General features: G+C 44.1%; 2 protein-coding genes across 2 annotated transcripts; one reads left to right on the top strand and one right to left on the bottom strand.

Moving 5' to 3' along the window:
- Window positions 1-286: 286 nt before the first annotated feature.
- Window positions 287-10,830, top strand: LOC139913846 (ADP-ribosylation factor-binding protein GGA1-like). Its single transcript, XM_071901988.2, has 17 exons — window positions 287-385; window positions 984-1,068; window positions 1,502-1,577; window positions 2,345-2,443; window positions 2,599-2,722; window positions 3,104-3,204; window positions 3,414-3,494; window positions 4,012-4,149; window positions 4,339-4,420; window positions 5,521-5,634; window positions 5,758-5,907; window positions 6,157-6,230; window positions 6,423-6,610; window positions 7,560-7,789; window positions 7,917-8,086; window positions 8,481-8,591; window positions 9,378-10,830. The coding sequence occupies exons 1-17, from the start codon at window positions 319-321 to the stop codon at window positions 9,486-9,488; spliced, it is 2,001 nt and encodes a 666-aa protein (XP_071758089.1). The 5' UTR covers window positions 287-318; the 3' UTR covers window positions 9,489-10,830.
- Window positions 10,831-10,978: 148 nt separating this feature from the next.
- Window positions 10,979-19,828, bottom strand: LOC139913848 (putative ATP-dependent RNA helicase DDX17). Its single transcript, XM_071901993.2, has 13 exons — window positions 19,429-19,828; window positions 19,097-19,256; window positions 18,797-18,893; window positions 18,554-18,687; window positions 18,301-18,366; window positions 17,988-18,129; window positions 17,608-17,768; window positions 17,234-17,406; window positions 16,884-16,994; window positions 16,611-16,672; window positions 16,387-16,446; window positions 13,056-13,292; window positions 10,979-12,607 (listed from the first exon to the last, which is right to left on the bottom strand). Exons 1-13 carry the CDS (start codon window positions 19,476-19,478, stop codon window positions 12,099-12,101), a joined length of 1,962 nt encoding a protein of 653 aa, XP_071758094.1. The 5' UTR covers window positions 19,479-19,828; the 3' UTR covers window positions 10,979-12,098.
- Between the last annotated feature and the right edge of the window lie 222 nt (window positions 19,829-20,050).

Genomic DNA, 20,050 nt, shown 5'->3' with positions numbered 1-20,050 from the left:
TTCCGGTCAAGATTTCAAAATAAATCCCTAATTGGGGGAACTGGTGCAAAACTTCTTGAGTAATAATACACAGCACCAAAGAGAGATTTAATAGAATACAATATAATAGATTTACGGATAAATATATATTGAATGCTTTCACTATATATTTATTTATATTCATACTTTTTTCAAAGCATATGTTGATAGCCATACAGGCCTAAGAAAATGTCACGCTTTCATTTTGAAGGCAAAATCATCTAACTTCCGGTCTTGTTCTGGTCTCTTGCTTGACGCAGGTCTCCGACTGTACGTGGTCGTGAGTCCCTCGCGAGACCGATGCATGACATAAATCTCGTAGTGATGGCTGCGCCGCCCGATGCGGAGAGTTTGGAGTCTCGTATCAGTGAGTATTTCAAAGTTATTTACCAAGTCAGTGTTCGCCAGAGAGGTCGACGTGCAAAATATTATCCACGAGCTGCAGCGAACAAGATGACAGCTCGTGGCCGTGGCGTCTGCTGAATCAGAGGAGCAGAGACCCTACCATCAGATCAGGATGCTAACGCGTTAGTTAGCTCCGTAGCTGTTGTGCTTGCCAGCTGTCAACACAGCCTGACGTAGCGTTAGCAAGGCTTGCTAGCTCAACAAGGTAGTGAGCAACAAGGCAGTGAGCCACCTTCTTGGGTTTATAGGTTAGATTACAACATGGGATATGGCCTCGAAAGAAACTTCTAGATGAGAGAGTGGCAGAGTGCGTTTATCGAGAGCAAGCTAGCTACACTCCATTAGCACCTTGTATTTTTCTCTGTACGGAGGTACATGACTGCTAGGGATATGAGTCTCAGTGAGACTCATTTTCAATCATGCACAATACAGGAAGCCTGTTTTGCTTGGTTCAAGTTATCAATATCGAAAATAATGATGCCATGTTTAAGACATTTTAATACAGTCAAAATAACGTCTATCTGCTCTATTGTGTGATATCCAATTTCCTAACGTTTCAGACAGAGCCACCAACCCACTGAACAGAGACACAGACTGGGGCAGCATCCATGCCTTCTGTGACCAGCTCAACAATGATTTGGAGGGGTAAGAGAAGGCCACAGGGCCTGGGCATCTCTTGGGTTTCATCCTTTAATGTTGGGCTAGTTGGTGCTGATTAATTTTTAAATATTGGACATTTAATCCATGGTAGTCCTCTTTTTTTTTTTTTTTTACACCCAGGAGGTCATATAAATGAGGATGTTATCCCTCTTGAATTAAGAAATCATTAAATGCTTCTCCTTTGTTAATTTAGATGCAAAATGAGGGGGAAGCAATACAATTATTCTGTCTACTATCCACATATTAAGACTGAACGCTCCCAGTGCCTACTATGAATCATAGTTGTGTGTTTCTGAACATAAGGTCTTGTGTGACTCATGGCACACTGTACTGCAGTTGCAGTTGCTCACTTGCCATCTGACCGCTCAGTGCAGTGCAGTGACTGGAGGTTCAATATTCTTCATGACCTGTATTACAGACCTCAACTGGCCACCAGGCTCCTGGCCCACAAGATCCAGTCTCCACAGGAGTGGGAGGCCATGCAGGCGCTCCTGGTGAGTTCATGAGAGACAATTGAACCAGGGCTAGACGATATATCAGTGTGCGCATATATTGTGCTGATATTGCCCTTTTACAAAAAATCTGATATCAGCCAGTCACTTTATGATGGATATGATGCAGTTTGTTTGAAAACATATTTATTGTTTAATTGATCAATGCTAAAGTAGTTGTCTATGGGAAGCCCTAAACCTGAATTTATTTTAATGTGACATTGTGATTGGATTGCACACAAGTATGCATTATTATTATTATTATCATTATTATTAGTAGTGGTAGTATGCCTGGATTTCAGTGGAGAGTTTTAGTGTCCCATGGTTTAAATGCTGTTTCAGAGGCTTTTCTACCCTGACAAGAGTAAAATATTTGGGAAACAGTGGACACATGGAATTTTTGGCATGGAAATGGAATAATTGAAGATACTGGATACCAGTAAAAAATATTGCCTATTGGCAGCTTTAATCCAAAAATATGATCATCGGACTCCAAAACCCCATATGGTTCAAACCCTAGATCAAACAGTTGGTAGGAGTTGATATTTTTGATCTTTTTGAAAGGACTCTGCGCTCTTGAGTTTATGCTGTCTAAACATTTTCTACTCTTTATAGCTGCTCTTTCAACTGCTCATGAGATGGAACAGTCCTTAAACAAAACTAATTGTGTTGGGGTTTTGTCTAAATATGTATTGAGTAGTTTTAATTAGCCAACCTAACAGAGTATGGTGTCGATGTGTTCTGATGTTGCATTGTGTTTTTTTAACCAGGTGCTGGAGACATGTATGAAAAACTGTGGGAAAAGGTTCCACAGTGAAGTCGGCAAGTTCCGCTTTCTCAACGAACTCATCAAAGTAGTTTCTCCGAAGGTAAGACCTTGGATGTGAGTCTCTGCGTGCATGTGTCAATTTAAATGGGTTTTTATTCATATATGTCTGCCAATCACTCAGATGAAATTCTGTCACTTTCACTGTTAATGACTCAATTTTGTTGTCCTCTTCATCAATCCACCCCCTCTACTCAGTACCTGGGCTCACGGTCACCAGAGCCAGTAAAAAAGAAAGTTCTGGAGTTGATTTATAGCTGGACCTTGGGCTTGCCTGATGAGGCCAAGATCTCAGATGCCTACCAGATGCTGAAGAAACAAGGTAAGCTGCTTTCTGTACTTAGGTGAAGCCATATTACATGATTTCTAGTGTAATAAAGCACCAAAGTTTCTGGTGCATGTCAATTTTTCAGATTGACTTGGATACTCTGAGAATACCTATGAAGAAAAATGTTTGATTTTGACTCGGATCAGAACATATTGTGGGGCAAGTTATTTTCGTGTTTAAAAAGGTTATATGAATCCACCCTTGTTTGAATGAGCACTTTTAACCCTTTCATCACAAGGTGCTTTACATGGCAAGAAAGGACAAAGCTACAGATAAATACAGAGAGAGATAAAACACTGCAGTGAATGAGGATGATGGATGTACTAATGTATATATTAAGTAGTTGTCTTTTCATATTCTGGGTTTGTAAACCAGGTATTGTCAAACAGGACCCAGAGCTGCCGCCTGACAAACTACTGAACCCTCCTCCACCCAGACCCAAGAATGCCATTTTTGAGGATGAGGAGAAGTCGAAAGTAAGAATTTGTCTAAAGAACGAAAAGAATCGCTATCATTTGAAAATCTGCTTTTTGGGTACGCATGTGCATGTATGCCAGGTTGATCCCCACTTTCCCCGATCATGTTTCTCTCATCATTGTCCTCTTTTCCCTCTGGGATTAATAAAGAGTTCGTTCATTCGTTCTGTCATTCTTCACCATCTGACCTCTGCCTGCTTCTTTGGCAGATGCTGTCTCGCCTGTTGAATAGCACGCACCCTGAAGACCTAAAAGCAGCCAACAAACTCATCAAAGAAATGGTCCAAGAGGTAAGCCTCTTTCCTTCTCCTTCCTCGTTCTTTTAAAAATTACATTTTTCACATCCGTTAAACATTAACTGCAGCACCACTTTGTAGTGTCGCAGAGAAAAGTGTAGTCGTGTGTGTGTGTGTGCTTGTAAGAGAAGGATTAACGATACCAGCGTGCAGCGTTGAAGGAGATGGCAGGAACATTAGCTGAAGGAGGAAGTGGGTTGCTTGCCCTGGAGGGTTTTGTGTGTCGCTGGCAGAGTGATTCAGCAGGAGCTCTGAGAATAAATTTGTCCTGATTTTGGGGAGTAATAGGAGCTGCTCTTTGCTTTTATCCCTAGACATCACTAATGGCCTCTCCCTGACCTTTTTTTTTATACCTCTGCATCCTTCCCTCTGGCTATGTCTTTGTCTGTCTATTGTATGTTACTATGGCTTGCTTAATTTCTCATCATTTTCATATATATATGTGTGTGTGTGCGCACACCCTCGCATGCGTGTCTTTGTGAATTTGACTCTGTCTGTCTGTCTGTGTTAGGACCAGAAGCGAGCAGAGAAGGTGTCGAAGCGGGTGAACGCCATCCAGGAGGTGAAGGAGAGCGTCAGTCTGCTGACTCAGCTGCTGGAGGACTACGACAGGACCGCCAGCGAGCAGAGCAACGCTGAACTCATACAGGTCTTGATCAGTGGATGTGCACATGTACACACGAGCAAAGACAAAAACTGAAAGACAGAGACAGAGAAAACAGACGGCGATGCTACGCTCTCTCAGTCAGAGGGAGATGCATGCAAAGTGTACATCTGTATTGTAGTCACCAATCAGACAGAGAAACTTAACTTCAAGTGTTTGATGCTGTGTGTTTAGGACTTGTACCAGCGCTGTGAGAAGATGAGACCTACGCTGTTCAGACTGGCAAGTGACACAGAGGACAACGACGAGGCCCTGGGTGAGTTTTACTTTATTCATCTACCATTAATTATAATGTAAATGGAATAAGGAGTCTCGTATGACCAGAGAAACAAGGTGTTACTGTCATTGGGAGGCAGGGTGGTCTAGTGGTAAGCATGGCCGTCCCGTAATGAAAGGTTCACAGGTTCAATCCCTGCAACAGCCATATTGGCCTCAAGCAAGACATTGCACCCCTACCTGCTCACTCTTTGTAAGTAGCTCCTGATAAGGTAATTGCAAATATAAAAACTGTCTGAAAACTCATTGCCAGTCCAGGCACAAACACTGCTTACTGACAGCTTGGTCAGCTTTACATATAAACAGACTGACAGATGTATCCACTGAAGTATTGTCAGTGTCCATGCAGAAATCGTTTATCTCCAATCTTGCCATTTTGTACTGTAATTGCCAGTTGACATTTTCTCCCACATGTAGAAAATGTGTTATGGTCCTAGGACTAAACCATTTATAATGCATTGTTAAAATGTCAAAAAATACATGGATATCAGTTCAGATAATTTACCAGTCTTCTCTATTCCTGAAAAGTCAAGTTGACATATTGGGGCGATGCAGTGTAATATCGTCGCTGTCGGGTGAAAACCTGGTATCTCCAAATTGTCCACTTTTCAGGAACTAAGAAAATCAGCCTTGTTTTTAGCTTGATGACAATGCATTTTTGAGTTTATCCAATGGTTCTGAAGGGGTTTCATAAGCTCAAGAGGTCAGGGAATTTTCTCAACCCACAGAGGAGCATGAAATCTTTAATTTGAAGTAAAAACAAGAAAATCGGCAAATTGGAGTTATGGGGTTTTCACATGATAGTAGCGATATGATACTTATAGGGAAAGTCTGGTTTCACTTGCTCCCTCCAGTGAGGTCAGAGGTCAGGGTCAGCTACCAAACAGCACCCCTGGAGCCCGACGGCACTTGAGCAGGACGGATGCTTGCCGACACGGTTTCTTACACCCGGGTGTTCCAGCTGGAGGACGGTCTTTCTAACGTCTAGGCCACCCTGCCGCCCAATAGGAGACAGAACGGTTCTGAAGGATATCAACTGTATGAAAACTGTAAGGAGTGTATCCTCATGTCTTTCCACAGCGGAGATCCTGCAGGCCAACGACAGCCTGACCCAGGTCATCAACCTGTACAAGCAGCAGGTGAAGGGCGAGGAAGTGAACGGCAACAACACAGTAAACACACAGAGACAAACGGGTGGGTGAAGCATCGAGGAAAACCAACGTGAAAACTTTAGACAGCACATAATGAGTGATCTCAGATGTTCACAAATATGTCCATAATCATTTGTAGTGCTGTTGTTGACCCCATTCCTCACAGGAAGGACGGCGCTACTAGATCTGTCAGGATTGGACACGTCACCCCAGTCCCCTCCCTCCTTCCCAGAGTTCCCCACTCCGACAGACAGCCTGAACGCCCCCTCCCAGGAGATGGGGATCAGTCTCCTAGACGATGAGCTCATGTCACTAGGTAACAGCCTGACAGACAACACACCGTCTTCTAACTTTACCTGTTGTTTTGTTTGACCAACACAAGATTACACACACAGTCTATTTCTATATATATGTACTGTATAAGATACACACACATATATAGATAAATAGATAGATAAAAAAGCTTAATGTCTATATGTGTTATGCAGGTTCCACACAATTGTTATGAGTGTTATGGTAACTAGATAGATAGATTTTTTTTACTTTGTGTCCTTGCCTCACCCAGGTTTGAGTGAAGGGACCCACACCTCTAACCCTGCTTCCCAGCCCGAGGACTCCACAGCATGGGACTCCTTCCAGGTGAGAGAAGGGAGAATTATAATTGTGATTATTCACTAATCGTTCATATGAATAAAATTTAGGTCATTAGTCAAACACACCAAACCTCTTTTCCAATTTGGAAAATATTACAATTCATTCACAATTAATGCTTCAATCTAATCAGTAAGACATTGGTACTATTCTTTTGTGTCTGTCGCTTTCCACCAACAGTCCTCTGACAGCATAGACGCAGACATCCCAGCAGCACCCAGTCTTCTCCTGAGCCCAGACCCGCCCTCCCACTCTCAGCCCCTGTCCTCTGGCTCCACCCCTGGGAGCTCGGCCCTGGACGAGCTAGACCTGCTGGGGAAGACCCTGCTGCAGCAGTCCCTGCCTCCAGAGGGCCTGCAGGTCAAATGGTAACTTACTAATAATACTAAACTACCATCACATTACTGAGATATTGCACTGCTTCACTGAAACTCTATAAAACAGTGCCCTTTTTTAAAAAAAAGAAAAGCGTTGCTTCAACTGCTTTTTATCCTGATAATTTGAAAAGGTCTGTCGCACTTTGTTTCCATAACGACCAGCTGCAGTAGCTGCCACTATCAGCAAACAGAACTTGTGTGCAATTGTCAGATACTAGAAACTCCTACAACACAGCCAATGTGCTCCATACTGATGAGAGTAACAACTACTACCAGCTTTTCTACCAGTTTTTTCCTCCTACGTACCGTGAAACCCCGCCTCGTCTTCATTGTGATTGGTTGCCTGACAAAAAAGCAGCCCCTGTCATATTTGCGCTTCTAAAAACTTTAACTTTTCTCAACTTTAGAAAGTACTCCACTCTACCTAAAAAGATGCCAGGATGGCTCAGGATAAGAATAATGTTCTTTGAGATGTTTAGTTAAAAGTGTTTTTATTTGAAGACTAAGTCCTCACAGGCAGAACAGAAAATACTGGACCTTGATTGGTTGACAATACCAGGTCCTCTAATGCAAATGAGGTAAACCTGCTGAGTGGAGGCTTTCCACTTCAAATGCTGCAAAAATGTCTGGTTGGAAGGATTTCAGTTATTCTTTAGTGAGGGAGCCGATCAGGACCAAGTCCAGTTGTGATGCATTGACTGGAATTGAATCTGAAACTACATGTAAAAAGAGGGTGGATTTTTCAAAATGCAATAATAATAAATTTAACCACTCAAACAAAATGAAATTTTTGACAATGTCTCCTATAAACATCTTTGATCATATATATACGTACATATAGGAAATTTTAAATTCCTATAATAGGGCCACTTTAAATTTGGTCCATGATGAAGATGTTAGAATTGAGCATCATGTCAAAGTTTTTCTTTTCTGCTTTCAGGGACAAGCAGCAGTCCAAACCGACTCTGCGAGATCTCCAGAGCAAGTCTGGATCCAACATCACCCCAAGCCCCATCCCAGTCTTCACCTCTGAACCCCCCGGGGCTCTGCTGAACTCTCAGCCCGGCCTTGGAGCTACATTGCTGGATATGTCCCCTACTCACACGGAGACTCCCCCGGCAGAAGTCACCCTGACTGATGTTTTTGTACCGCTAGAATCCATTAAGCCCAGTAAGTAGATTAACCTGGTGACCTTTGTGCTTACACCCACCTGGAAGTGCAAAGTATTATTTCCCCTTCTCCCCTGCTGTTTCTGTCTTCATCTCTCCCTGTTTCTTTCTGTCCTCTCCTCCTCCAGGTAGTCTGTTACCGGTGACTGTGTTTGATGGACACAGTTTGCGGGTTCTGTTCCACTTTGCTTGCGACTCGCCTCCGTCTCGTCCCGATGTGCTGGTGGTCATCATCTCCATGCTCTCCTCCGCCCCCGTCCCCGTGACCAACATTAACTTCCAGACCTCTGCTCCAAAGGTCAGCTCTCAGGAACTTAAGAGGCCCTTGTCCCCTATCAATTTGATTATGACACTATATTGACCAATAGATATTGATCTGAAGCAGTAGATATAAGGGTTACGCAAAAGAGGTCGCTAATCACCATTATAATACATTTTATTTACATCAAAAGCAGAGTTTACAAATTGCTTTACAAAAAGGCATCAAAAGAGACGGTAAAATATGGTAAAATGGAGATAAAAACTGGCAAACACAAAACAAGAGTGGGCAAAATCTAATTTGTCGTTAACAGTGTTATCTATAATGGATTTCATCTCATAAAGACATTACTGTTACTTTATAATCTCAGTAACGAGAGGATGATATGGCTGTTGTAAATGAGCCTGTGATGTTTTTTATTTATCGATTGCAGTCCATGGCGGTGAAGCTGCAGCCACCATCGGGAACTGAGCTTCCAGCCTTCAACCCCATCCTCCCTCCTGCTGCTGTCACACAGATCCTGCTGCTGGCAAACCCAGACAAGGTAGGCCAGCATGGTTCACTGTCAAGTCAAATCAAACTTGGCAACTTAAATGATGATACCGAGGGTTTTTTTTAAAAGTTTGAGCCAATCATCTAGGTTGCCCCTCTCCTTTACATTATTCATGGTGGTGTTTCCGTGCAATCAGCACAGCCGGAGACAGCGGAGCTCATTTTTGTCCCTTCAGAAGAAGCCATTTGCTGACATTCATTCTTGTACAGTACGAAAAACAACCCGAGCTAGATAAATCATCACAGTAAATATGAAGCCTTAATTTAGTTCAGTCAGTTTCTGTTTTGTTATTTCATGTTGTCAAAAAAATCGAATTACATGCGACATGCATTGCAAAATGATTGGGGAAATGTAAACAGTAGACCGTAGTAAATGGGCTGTAACTCTAAATGACAGCGGTATTCCTTTTCATCCTACTGCTCTGACCAATTCAGTGGACTAGAATGGTTGTGATAGTAGCCTGTACTTGCCCAGCCTCCTCTGAATATGCTGAACTTGTACTTCTGGACTAAATACTCGACACGGCTGTATGTCAGTTTCCCCTCTGTGGCATCTGGCTGACGAGTTCATCTAACTTTAGATCATGAGATTACTGTAAAACTAAGATGCAGTCTGTGTAGCCAGTTTAAGGCATTATTTTCCTACATAAGCCCACATTAGCTGGAGGAGCCTGATACTAAGGTGACTGTCCACCAAATAGATAGTTCTTTTTTTATGGCTGTAAGCACCTATTTATTCACCTATTGTATCTCTCGTGTGTGTGTGTGTGTGTTCCAGGAGAAAGTGCAGCTGCAGTACAGGTTAACCTTCACCATGGGAGAGGAGCAGCACGACGAGAGCGGCGGTCTAGAACAGTTCCCCCCTCCCGAGACGTGGGGGAACCTATAGCGTTCACACGGGACCGCAACCTGACAGACTCTCTGCTTTCAGACTCCGCTTCCTTCCCAGTCCAACTCTCCAACTCAACACGTCGCATAAACTATTTGGTTTTGGTTTTTTTAACCACGCTGTATTTTTTCAGTTGTTTTCTTTGGATTATCCTTCGCTCAATCAGTGTATTGTGTTTATGCTTTGCTCTTAATGAGTCGTACGTGTCTAGGGCTAGTCTGCTGTATGTGGCTGCTTTAAAACAAAAAACCCTGCAACTGCTTCCCCGGCTTTGTTGCAGCTTTGTCGTCTTGTTTTTAACAGGTAACGCTATGAAGGAAGAACACCTACATCAGATGTGTGCATAATTACTGTCATCATCGTTTGGCGTGCTTGATTTTTATTCACCCGGTGCACAAAAGTTGGGCCTTTGTCGAGAACGTCAACTTGCGACCAGTTGCGTTCGCCTTCACTTCTGCATGCTCCGCCCACCTGGGGAACTGCGCTCGCAAAATCAAGCACACCAAAAGAGAAAGGAAATGTGAGTCACATATTTGGGGAAAAAACAAACAAAAAAAAAAGCTGTACTGAATTAACTTTTGTGTTTATGTTGTGTCTATTTTGTGACGCGTGAATATCATTGAGGATTTCTTTGGTCACGACTGAGTTCACTTTTTGATTTGCACAGGGAATGACTTCTTGGTAGTACTGTTGTTTTTCCTTTTTCCTGTCTTGTGGAAAGAACAAACTTACCGTAACATTGAAGTTCTGTTTTATCAGCCATACGTGCCTATTTTGCAGTTTGTTTCATATCTGTTCTAGTGCACTCGGATGGATTATTTGTCTTGGTCTCATCTGTTACATTGAGTCACATTAGTCACATTAGGTCCGGAAACAGCTTGTCAGAGATACAGTTCAGCTTCAGAATAATCTTGGCAAATTGTTAATATTATAAGAGCATTTTCAGCTGCGTATAAATGAAATGTTGACAAAAAATATATCTTTTGTTTAGCTAGTGACCTAATTCATAATTTCTGCTCTTATTTGGGGAAATTCAATATGGGTGACTTGAGTATATGCAAACTGAGCTGCACCCGGGTGTTCTGGGCAGTTTCTGTCTCTCAAACATGCTCAACTTGTTTCGGTGGTCTGCAATGCATGCTAGCCACGCTGAACCACTCCCTCCTCCCGACAGTCTCTCAGTCACATTCCACTGCACTACTTCTCTCCAATACAACTGCTTTGTAAATACTGATGATGGCAGTTCTGTTCTGTACATTTTGCCTAGTGCGACGTGCAAGAGCATAACACTGAAAAAAATATATCTAATGGGTAATAAAGGTTTTTTTCTTGGTGATTTGAAGCATGTTCATTTGCGTGTTGTGTAGATAAGAAATCATTGTATGCGTATTCCTCCTCCCACCACACTGCAACTCAACCTCACGCTATTGTCCCTTAAGCTGCTTTTCACTTTCACATCATATTGCAAAGAACTTCAGAGTACACAATGCTACACTGAAAAGCTTTATTGAAACCTGAAAAACAAACAAAAATGGTAAAAAGTGAACATGCTGTTGGTAAGCTATACATACCTTATCTATCATCACTGTAGCAAAGACTTAACCACACTAGTGATTAATGGACCACAATAAATTGTGGTTGGACTCAGGAGATTTGGAAGTAAAAACTTAAATGCCAGGAAGACTTGGGAGCTCAACTACATGCTTGTGATTTTGACAGAGTGCTACGGCTCCACAAGGCCCCTCTAGGTTTGCTTAACTGTATCAAACCTTAACTGAATATCCATGTATGTTTTTCTGAATTAATGTTCCTAAAATGAACACTAAGGTAAAGAGTTCAAAGAAAATGTGTTCTAAAGAAGAAAAAGGAAAATCTCACTGAGTATACATGAGAACAATCTTTTTAACAATAATTGTGTTGAAGGTCTATGGATCTCCAAGGTTTACCTTCAACTAACTCAACATGTTCTTGCGGCTTACAAAGTTTCAAACATGAAAGTAAGGATATTATGTACTAAACCTACAACAGATCAGCTTAGAAACAAAACAAGATAAAGTAACTGAAGCACCTACCTTTGATACACCTAAAGGCAAAATCAGATACTTTAGAAATCCACTGAAGCAGCTCACATCAAGAGGCTCACAATACAAAAAACAGCAGGTTTGCACAAAAAGGTGTGAAATTCTTTTCAAACTTGCAGACAATCGTGACAAACTGAGTCAACTGACACACAAGAGTCAGTTTTAGCCAAACATTAACTGATGAAAGTTGATTCATCTGACTTTCATGAAAGAACAATCTAAAGCAAAAAGGATTCACTATCTCATAAGAAACAAACAATTTGGGAATCCAGTCCAAATCTTGCTGTCATGGAATCTGATGTTGAAGAAATGACCATAACTCACCACTCAAATATCACCGAGGCAGGAAATTCAAAGCACAGTGCACAAATGTGTTGCAACCCAAGCAAGCTCTTAATTGGAATGTTGATGTGACAGTGGTAAATCGTCAAGGACTCAAAGCTAAATCCTTACAAAGTCAGACGATTGATTTTGAGGATAAAACAAATGTCTGTGAACGTGTAAGTGTGTGCGTTTTCCTCAGATCGCATTACTTTCTGCCTGAGGGAGGAGCGGGTGACGGAGACGCAAACTGGAAAGGCGAGTGCCCCATCAGGCCCATCATGGGCTGGGGAGGGTTAAACTGCTGGGCCATGAGCGGCTGGGGGCCGGACGGGGGCGGCGGCGGGGCCTGCCCCCCTCCGCTGCCCCCTGACCCAGAGCCGCCCCTGGAGCTGCTGTACTGGCTGCTGCTGCCGCTGCTGTTCTGGTACTGGTCGTAGGAACTGGAGCTGGAGCTGTAGCTGCGCCCTCCGTCCCTGCTGCTGCGCTCTCTGTAGGAGGAGGAAGAGGAGGAGGAGGAGCGCTCACCGTTGCGGCCGCTCCCTCCGCAGCCGTCTCGGCTGTCCCGACCGAAGCTGCCGCTGCCTCCCCGGCTGTCCTTGCTGCTGCTGCTGCTGCTGCCCCCGCCCACGGAGCGCATTCGCCGGTCGCACTCATCCTGGTACATCAGGTTGGGATTGTTGGAGTTGGAGCCGCCACGGAAACGAGGACGGCCGCCTGCAGACGAGAAAGAGAGACAAAGAAGAGAGAGAGAGGGGACAGACAGAAAAGAGAAGAGAATGCAACATCAGTCAAACCACCACCTGATCCCATTCACATTTTCTGCCTGTTGATGCACAACCTGCAGCACTAACTCAGCACTCCATCATCATTTTAAACCTTAAAAACTTTATGTTTGGTCTACTGTCATACAGTAAAGCTGCATGTTTATGTGCAGTTTTCTGTTACAAACTGGCCTGCAACTATTGTGTCAATCTATTGTGTAACTGTTTTGTAATCTGTCGGCACCAATTAACCAAATCAAAAATGGTTCCTATTAAAATCAGTTTCTTGCAGTGCTGGGGTCTCTGCAGCTAATTTATGTCCACCACATGAAATATCTAGTACTCTCCACCTTTCACAGGTTTAACCTGGGAGCTATTCCAGCAGGAGGTTGTTTCCTCACCTCCTCCGCCCCCCCCGCGGCCAGTGTCGACCAGCTGCAGCAGTTTGGGGTTGATGGCCTGACGGGCCTCCTCCAGCACCCGGATCAGCTCACGGGCCTGCCGGAGGTTCCCCGGGGTGAAGAAGGTGTAGGCCGTGCCTTTGTTGGTGCTGCGGGCCGTGCGGCCGATGCGGTGGATGTAGTCCTCCGAGGAGTTGGGGTAGTCGTAATTGATGACGAACTTGACGTCCTCCACATCTTAGATTTGGAGCAGGAGGGGGTTGAGATGGGGCAGTACGGTGGGTTAAGTTACAGGGAGGGAAAAGAGAAAAACAGAAGTTAGAACAAAACTAACACTGATTGACAACTGAATGAATCAATATGCTCCATTCAGGAATTTTGGTTTTGAGTTTTGTGCTTTTGGAATTGGGGACACTCAAACAGACAATACCTGCAAGACACCCATCATCCTCCAAGAGCCTCACTTACCTGTCAAATGATGACTATTTGGTAGAATTTGTGCATTACACAATTAGAAATTGATTTTACTTACCATGCTAATTAATGCTAAGTACTTGCCCACATGCAAACAGATTACATGTGCTGTCTAATCTACAGATCAACTGAACTGCCTGAAGATGTCAAAAGGGAGAAACAAATTTCATGGGGTAAGTCACCTTCAAAATCAAAAAACTAATCAGGTAATCCTTGGGTAAAAAAAAAAAAAAAAGAGATGCAGCAGTCAAAAACGATTGCTGATGAAGAGTTGAAGCATAGGAATCAACTGAGAAAAAAGTTATTTTTGGGGGAAAACAAATTGTGGAGATTTCTTTCGTTTGTTTAAAACAAGTCAGAGGTCTGTTTCTCATTACAGTTGACAAAGGGCTCTGAAAACACTGCTGATTAGAGGAAAAACAAGTCTCCTTTTGGAGCACGACGAAGGCGGGCGGAGGGGGGAAATGGGGAAGGGGGAGGGGGGTTGAGGTACTTACCCTGTATCAGAGATTTAGAGGTGACTTACAAGGTTTACCCCTCTGTCCCCCCACCCCCGCACCAGTCCTGGGAGGTCTGCAGGGGTAGGAGGAGAGCGCACAGGACAAAACACTGGTCCTTCCTCCCACCTCGCCACTCCTCCACATCCCTCCCAACGCTGGAAACTGTGGTGGATAAGACTATATTCTTATCTCTGCCTCTTCACATCTCCCAGTCTTTTTTTTTGCCTGGGAAAAATTGGTGCTGGCTTTTGGGTGTTTCTGGTTCATGGTGATGAGTCGAGAGGATCTAAACACTTTGTCACATAGACTCGCCATTTCTTACATGAATAGGTGTCTAATTGTGGCATAGGATGGTGGGAGTGGCAGTTGAGATTTTCTCAAAGGGTTATGATGGTCTTTGATGGATGTGGCTTGTTCCAAATGCCTCCCGGGTCACTTCCAGAGTCTGGCAGTGGTATCTATGAGCCCAGCTATTCAAGTGCAGTAACAAGAAACAGACACTAAGGTGACGGTGTGGAGATTGTTGTTGTTTTTTGTTTCGTTTTTTATAGGGGAGCTGACAAAGGGCTTTGCCAGGGAATTGCCAAAGTACCTAAAGTACCTTTTTGCAAATCATCGAGCGATGATGAGTTATTTACGGACTGGACTGGCAGTCTGTGTACGATGTACACAAAGAAAAATGGCCAAAGTGTACAGAAGGAGGGGGTGGGGGGTGGGGGAGCAGGAGGAGGGCAAAAGGTCACAAAAGGGAGACTAAGCAGACAGAGGTCAGAAACAGTTTAAAGAAAAGGAGGAGACAAAGAGCAGAAGTTAAAGGGGAAAGGCAGTGGGAGGAGGGAGAAGAGAGAGGAAGGGGAAGGTGAATAATAAAGAGAAAGAAGGAAACAGATTGAAAAGGAGAAAAGTTGTGACCAAGAAAGAGAACGCGAGCAGGAGAGAAAAACAGGAGAGATGGGGTCCGAGAAAGAGAGGAAGAGAGAGTGAGAGAAATGAAAGGACGACAGAGGAGCAAAAGAGAGGGAGATCGATACAGAGAGGCGGCTCCTCCAGGCCAGGACTCCTGCCAGCCAGGACCAGACATGACGTCCGCAGAGGGAGAGGCCGGCCGGCACAGCCAGTGGTGGGGGGTGTCAGGGGCTGGCATCAGGGGGCTGCAGGGGGCAGTTCAGAGGGGAGCCTCCAGCATAGCCGTCCATGCCCGGCTTTGGCTGCTTCCCTCCCTCACTTCCTGGCAGTTGTCTCTGTCTCTGTCTTCTTGTAACGCACCACTGTTATCTCAGCTTCAGGGAACTTTAATAAGGCTATCACAGAGCTCGAATAAGGCTATCATAGATGAGTGTATCCATGGGTCCAATTTGGGGAAAATTTTGTTGTCTGACAAGCTAGTTTACATGTTTATCAATGGTAATGTTGCTCCTGAAGGCCTGTGCAGGAAAGGTTTCATAATCAGTATCCCATAGCGATAAATACAGAGCTATGGCAAACTTGTCCAAAAAGTCTCTGGGTGAATCTGAGTTAATTTAAATGTTTGCGCTGAGTCTCTGTTACAGTTGGTGTGGAGCGTTACTGTAGTGATGGCATGGCTGAGGGGAGTCCACCCTCCTCCATACCCCCCTCTTCGCCCTCTCAACTGACCGCCGCCCCCAACCCCAGGATCAAATTTGGAAGCCCAGCAGCGGCCCGCGCTCCCCCACCCTTGTCGCCCAGGCAGCCAGTGTCCTGGAAGGGGGGAGAGGTTTGTTTGAGGGCTCTGTTCTAGGTTTTCAGTAGAGATGGCTGTGTCTGGGATTGATTAATCAGGCCGTCTCTCTCCCCAACTCAGGTTTCGATTTGTCATGCCTAGGTCCGGCTGCAGGCTCCCGAGGGCCTGTGTGCTTCTAGTTGCCGGAAGAGAGACTTGGAAACAAAAAAAACAATAAAAATAAAATGAAAAGAAAACAAATGAACATAGAATTAGGTTCAAAAAATTGATTGCCATCTTGTAAGGGGCTGCTTCATCAACCATACCCCTTACATCTTCACACTTTATTCAACATCATTTCTATGTTCATAGTATTTTTCAATGTCTTATTCAATAGGGCAAAATGGCTTAAAGCCCCGCTTCAAATATGATATACTTCTCAGATACATACTGTATCTAACAAGTATGTTCGTTGTTTGAAAGAATGTGCATGTGTGTGTGGTTGACTACAAATCTACTGTGCAGAAACATGCAGTAAAATAGTGATTATTATATACTGACCATTGTTCACATTATATTATTCTACATATTATATTATCTAGTCAAACAACTGTGTGTGTGAGTGTGGGGTTATGCTGAGGAAATATTGCTTTGCTCTTGAGCACACATGACATACCCAAACCACGTGAGGCCACATCAGTAGCAATGAGGATAGGAGCTTTGCCGCTACGGAACTCTGCAACACAACATGAAGGATGGACAACTATGAGCTGAATGGCATATCTTCAAAGAGACGACATCAAATAAAAGGGAATTACACTGCGACAACCAAAAGGGCACAAAAGGACAGTGCAGTTGATGCTAATCGTTGTGGTTCACATGTCCACATCTTTGTTGTACCTGACAGCACCCAGTCTCTCTCTGGCTGGCTCTTGTCACCGTGAATACACATCGCTGGCCACCTAGGAGGCAAACCGGCAACCTGTCAGCTTCAGCTTCAGAACTTGATGAACATGATTATCACACAAGAGATCTTGGGTCATAAAAACTGTAGAGACTGTCTGGAACACTATCAAATCTTAGGAGGTCTCATCAGTCAAACAAGCTTTGTGTAAAAGGCTTTTGTGAGCATGTTCAGGAAGTGTGTTCTTCCATCTTCCATGCCATACTGACCCATCTCGTCTCATCCTGCGTGTGAGGTCGTCACATCGTTTCTTGGTCTCCACAAAGATGATGGTTTTGTTCTCCTTCTCAGCCATAATCTCCTCCATCAGCTGGAGCAATCTGAGGAAAGAGGATTGAAAAAACTTGATTGTCCATTAACATAAATAAAGGGGGAAAATAAGGACATTTGGCTTCAGCTTGTGCCTTGACTCATAACAGACATACATAATCACTTTGGGCATAAGAGGGGAGGGAGAAGAGAGGAAAGACAGGAAAAACAGAAAGTTGGAAGAAAAAGAAAAAAGGGGAATATAACAATGGGAGAAAGCCATGAACCAAAAATAAGCCCAGCCTCTTACTTGTTGTCCTTCTCACTCTCCATGCAGACGTCAACGATCTGCAGGATGTTGTGGTTGGCGCTGAGTTCCAGGGCTCCAACATTGATCTGGACGTAGTCCTTCAGGAAGTCCTCTGCCAGCTGGCGAACTTCTTTAGGCCAGGTGGCGCTCCACATCAGGGTCTGTCTGTCAGGCTGGGCAAAGACAGAGAAAGAAGGAAAGAAGGACAGAGATAAAAAAAGAATCTTGCTGCTTCATCTAATACCAACCAGCCAAAACATAATGCATATGGTAGCAACAGAGGCATCTTGTTGCTGTCAACCACTACTATCCTACAAAAACATAAACTTAACTTGTACGCTTTTCATTCAACTGAACCCCCTTATTAGCTTTACCCTGATCTGGTCCACAATCTTGCGGATCTGTGGTTCAAAGCCCATGTCCAGCATGCGGTCAGCTTCATCCAGCACTAGGTATGTGCAGCGCCGCAGGTTGGTCTTCCCGGCCTCCAGGAAGTCAATCAGACGACCTGGGGTGGCGATGCAGATCTCGACACCTAGGAGAGACAAAGGGAGGTTGAATTACAATCTATAATTGATCCTCTTCACGCAATGCAACATACAAATTTAATCCAATGTGGGTGTAATAAAGATAATGTGACACGGATGTTCAGGCTGAGATAGACAGACTGCTATCAAAAGGGATGAAGTTTATGTCTGGTTACTAATGTTATGTAACATAAAACAGCATTATCCAGACAGGAAATCCCCCTCACCTCTCTCCAGGTCACGGATTTGGGGTCCCTTGGGGGCGCCCCCATACACACATGTGCTTTTGATGCGGGACGACTTTCCATAGTCATACGCCACCTGTTGTACCTGCTGTGCCAGTTCTCTGGTGGGGGCCAGGACCAAGCACTGCAGAGGACACAAATAATGACATAACAGTCTTCTGGTTGGTGCAACAACCACTGTATACGTGTATCAAGTAGGCTTTTAATCTGCGTTCCTTTCCACCTATGACTACTTCTAACTATGATATGAAAAGGCAGACTGCACTCTGTATATTCTGTTGCTCTCTTTACTTACAATGGGTCCATCTCCTCGCTCCAAGTAGGGCTGATGGTTGATGTGCACAATGGCAGGCAGGAGATACTGAGGACAGACAAACAGGGAGATTTATTATTACAGAAGATGATATTTATGTACATGTAAATCCCTTATCTTAAAATCATCCTTCAACAATTGACCTTCCACGAGATCCGGGCTGCTCTGTAATCTACAAGTACAGTAATGCATCTGTCTTGGTAAGGACAGGAGTTGGGGAGGATATGAGTCTCACCGATAAGGTTTTCCCAGAGCCGGTCTGAGCGATGCCCACCATGTCTCTCCCACTGAGGGCCAGAGGGAAACCCTGCGCCTGGATGGCCGTGGGCTCCTTGAAGTTCTGCTGCATCAGCACATCCATTACATACTCTAGATAGGGGGTAAAAAAAACTTCAGGCTATTGCGGTAGTACCAGATTAAAATTAAGTGCAGTTCCAGAGGTTTGTATGTGCGGATAAACATGTATGCTTGTACTCACGAGGGAAATGCGCCTGATTGAAGTTAGTGACAGGCTTTGGGCAGCCTGAACCTCTGACAGTGATTTCCTTCTTCCTGCGAAACTCCTCAATGTCATACTGAAACCACAGGAGGACAACCCCCATGTGTTAAACCACCGCAGACTAAACAAAGACCATGTAGGGGTGGGTAGTGTTTGTCAAAGTGGGTCCACAGCGTATTACAGAATAATTTCTCTGTTTTTTTACCTGTGTGAAAAGTTTGCAGTATGGTAGAATGCATCAAAAACATCATTGGTTTGAGTGTGACATTAGAAAAATACCTGACTCAACCGCTGCACTTCTGGATGTTCACTATAGAAGTTCTTTTCAAACTTGGGAAGCTCGTTCAGGTCCCATTTCTTCTTGCGTAAACGGTCCCCAGGGTTCCCAAACTTTTTATTGGGGGGAGGCCCACCTCTGCTGGACCCAAAACGAGGGCTTCTACAATACGATGAAACAAGCATCACCCTAGAGCTAACTTTGCTTTCTCTTGGACTACAATATAATTTCTCACTATATTTAACAGTTACAAAAGTCTCAAAACACAAAGTCCCTCATAATCAAAACAAGTAAGCTAGCGTTAGCTGGCATGCAGCTGATTTAACGTACTTACCCCCGGTCACGACCACGGTCTCGGTCTCTGTCTCCATACGACCCTCTCATTTTGAGCACACACGCTTCTTAAATAAGGATAAGGTGTGAAGTACGGCGAAACGGTTGACTAAAGAACCGTTAGCTCGGTGCACTTCTTGTCTCCGAGGATAGCTGGGCTTTGCTAACCGTTTCGGGCCTAGCTTGGAAACGACAACCAACGCGCACCCTAGTTTGGCCTGATGCTAACTTTTAACATTAGCTAAAGCAAAAAATAAAAATGATACCTTGCTAGTTCGTCAAATAATTCAATGATAACACAAAGCCATGTTTCTGGCGTGACACAAGCCTATATATATTTTTTTACCCAAATGTCAGTGACGTATAGGCTCGACGGGAAGCAGCAGTCTTGCTGTGTTGTTGTTGTTGTTGTTGCTTTGCGGTCCGGCGACGCGGCTTGCAGGAGCGTCTGACTGGCTGGTGCTGGGACCCCACGCCCCTCAATATGCACTTTATTATTTCACTAAACAGCAGGCCTAATGTAGTGCTGGAGGGCGGCCCGCATAGACTTCATCCAAGTTCATATGCAATGTATTTCAGAGTTAAATCAAAGTCAAGAGAATGAATTTCACATGAAGGTAAAT

The sequence above is a fragment of the Centroberyx gerrardi genome, chromosome 7, assembly GCF_048128805.1.
Source record: "Centroberyx gerrardi isolate f3 chromosome 7, fCenGer3.hap1.cur.20231027, whole genome shotgun sequence".
Lineage (NCBI taxonomy): Eukaryota > Metazoa > Chordata > Actinopteri > Beryciformes > Berycidae > Centroberyx > Centroberyx gerrardi.
This window is presented reverse-complemented; position numbering and strand designations above follow the sequence as displayed.

What these genes read in the sequence shown, in the direction of transcription:
- LOC139913848 (XM_071901993.2), bottom strand. Translation starts at nt 19,478, where the DNA reads ATGAGAGGGTCGTATGGAGACAGAGACCGAGACCGTGGTCGTGACCGG. An exon ending in GAGAGTGAGAAGGACAACAA is followed by an intron (nt 16,995 to 17,233) that starts GTAAGAGGCTGG and finishes CTCTTTCCTCAG; the next exon opens with ATTGCTCCAGCTGATGGAGG. An exon ending in TGTGGCCTCACGTGGTTTGG is followed by an intron (nt 13,293 to 16,386) that starts GTATGTCATGTG and finishes TCCAAATCTAAG; the next exon opens with ATGTGGAGGACGTCAAGTTC.
- LOC139913846 (XM_071901988.2), top strand. Translation starts at nt 319, where the DNA reads ATGCATGACATAAATCTCGTAGTGATGGCTGCGCCGCCCGATGCGGAG. An exon ending in CTCAACAATGATTTGGAGGG is followed by an intron (nt 1,069 to 1,501) that starts GTAAGAGAAGGC and finishes CCTGTATTACAG; the next exon opens with ACCTCAACTGGCCACCAGGC. An exon ending in TCAAAGAAATGGTCCAAGAG is followed by an intron (nt 3,495 to 4,011) that starts GTAAGCCTCTTT and finishes TGTCTGTGTTAG; the next exon opens with GACCAGAAGCGAGCAGAGAA.